A 1,805-nucleotide genomic window follows, 5' to 3' on the forward strand; every position below is an offset into this window, starting at 1 on the left:
GTGTGTGTGTGTGTGTTACCCGCAGGTGAGTGTTAGTGGCAGGATGATGGCGCAGGTGAGTGTGTGTGTGTGTGTGTGTGTGTGTGTGTGTGTGTGTGTGTGTGTGTGTTACCCGCAGGTGAGTGTTAGTGGCAGGATGATGGCGTGTGTGTGTGTGTGTGTGTGTGTGTGTGTGTGTGTGTGTGTGTGTGTGTGTGTGTGTGTGTGTGTGTTACCCGCAGGTGAGTGTTAGTGGCAGGATGATGGCGCAGGTGAGTGTGTGTGTGTGTGTGTGTGTGTGTGTGTGTGTGTGTGTGTGTGTGTGTGTGTGTGTGTGTGTGTGTGTGTGTGTGTGTTACCCGCAGGTGAGTGTTAGTGGCAGGATGATGGCGCAGGTGAGTGTGTGTGTGTGTGTGTGTGTGTGTTACCCGCAGGTGAGTGTTAGTGGCAGGATGATGGCGCAGGTGTGTGTGTGTGTGTGTGTGTGTGTGTGTGTTACCCGCAGGTGAGTGTTAGTGGCAGGATGATGGCGCAGGTGTGTGTGTGTGTGTGTGTGTGTGTGTGTGTTACCCGCAGGTGAGTGTTAGTGGCAGGATGATGGCGCAGGTGTGTGTGTGTGTGTGTGTGTGTGTGTGTGTTACCCGCAGGTGAGTGTTAGTGGCAGGATGATGGCGCAGGTGTGTGTGTGTGTGTGTGTGTGTGTGTGTGTTACCCGCAGGTGAGTGTTAGTGGCAGGATGATGGCGCAGGTGAGTGTGTGTGTGTGTGTGTGTGTGTGTTACCCGCAGGTGAGTGTTAGTGGCAGGATGATGGCGCAGGTGAGTGTGTGTGTGTGTGTGTGTGTGTGTGTGTGTGTGTGTGTGTGTTACCCGCAGGTGAGTGTTAGTGGCAGGATGATGGCGCAGGTGAGTGTGTGTGTGTGTGTGTGTGTGTGTGTGTGTGTGTGTGTGTGTGTGTGTGTGTGTGTGTGTGTGTGTGTGTGTGTGTGTTACCCGCAGGTGAGTGTTAGTGGCAGGATGATGGCGCAGGTGAGTGTGTGTGTGTGTGTGTGTGTGTGTGTGTGTGTGTGTGTGTGTGTGTGTGTGTGTGTGTGTGTGTGTGTGTTACCCGCAGGTGAGTGTTAGTGGCAGGATGATGGCGCAGGTGAGCAGCACCGCTCCTCCGCAGCACAGCTCTGGTCTGCTCTTCATCTGATCCACGGCCTGCCGGAGCTGCGCCCGAACCCGCTGCAGCATCACCGACCCGCTACCGCGAACAGCACCTCATCATCCCGGGGAACCGAAGCGAAGCCGGAGCGGAGCGGCTCAGGGAAACAACCGCTCAAACACACGTCACGCTTCCGCCTTACCGGAGGGGCGGGGCCACGGCGAGGGAGCGTCGCTAAACTACGCGGCAGTGTGTGCGTGTGCGTGTGCGTGTGTGTGTGCGTGTGTGTGTGTGTGTGTGTGTGTGCGTTTCAATCCCATCCGGGATCAGTTTTACTCATTTAATGGCAGATCTGTATGTATTGTATCAGTATATTATCAGTATTGTCCTGATTCGCCAGCGCTTTAAATGCAGATATTCCCCAGACACGTCACCCAGTCCTGATGTGAACAGCCAATCATCGGCGAGCAGGTTCTGAAGGACACGTGTAGTTCTGGGCTCGGGTTTACTTCATCATGTCTGTCTTTGGGTTATCAATAACTGCTCGTGTTTTGTGATTGTGAGACCCGTTTAATGTACAATACAATGATCATAAATCATTTTACACTGACTAAAGAAGTTTTTAAAAGATTCTTTCATTTGATCAGAACGCACACATAAAAAATACTATAGTATATTATA

The 1,805-nt window shown here is 52.6% G+C and overlaps 1 protein-coding gene across 2 annotated transcripts in view; it reads right to left on the minus strand.

The window, feature by feature from the left end:
- Positions 1-1,338, minus strand: part of txndc11 (thioredoxin domain containing 11) — a 39,538-nt gene extending 38,200 nt beyond the window's left edge. Inside the window, exon 1 of one of the 2 annotated variants that reach the window (XM_079812606.1) lies at positions 1,086-1,338. In XM_079812606.1, coding sequence (XP_079668732.1) covers positions 1,086-1,213 — 128 coding nt within the window. In that variant the 5' untranslated portion in view covers positions 1,214-1,338. The remainder of the gene's footprint in view (positions 1-1,085) is intronic. The other variant, XM_079812607.1, reaches the window with a different exon arrangement.
- Positions 1,339-1,805: the final 467 nt, after the last annotated feature.

This window comes from Gobio gobio, assembly GCF_949357685.1.
Source record: "Gobio gobio genome assembly, chromosome: 3".
NCBI lineage: Eukaryota > Metazoa > Chordata > Actinopteri > Cypriniformes > Gobionidae > Gobio > Gobio gobio.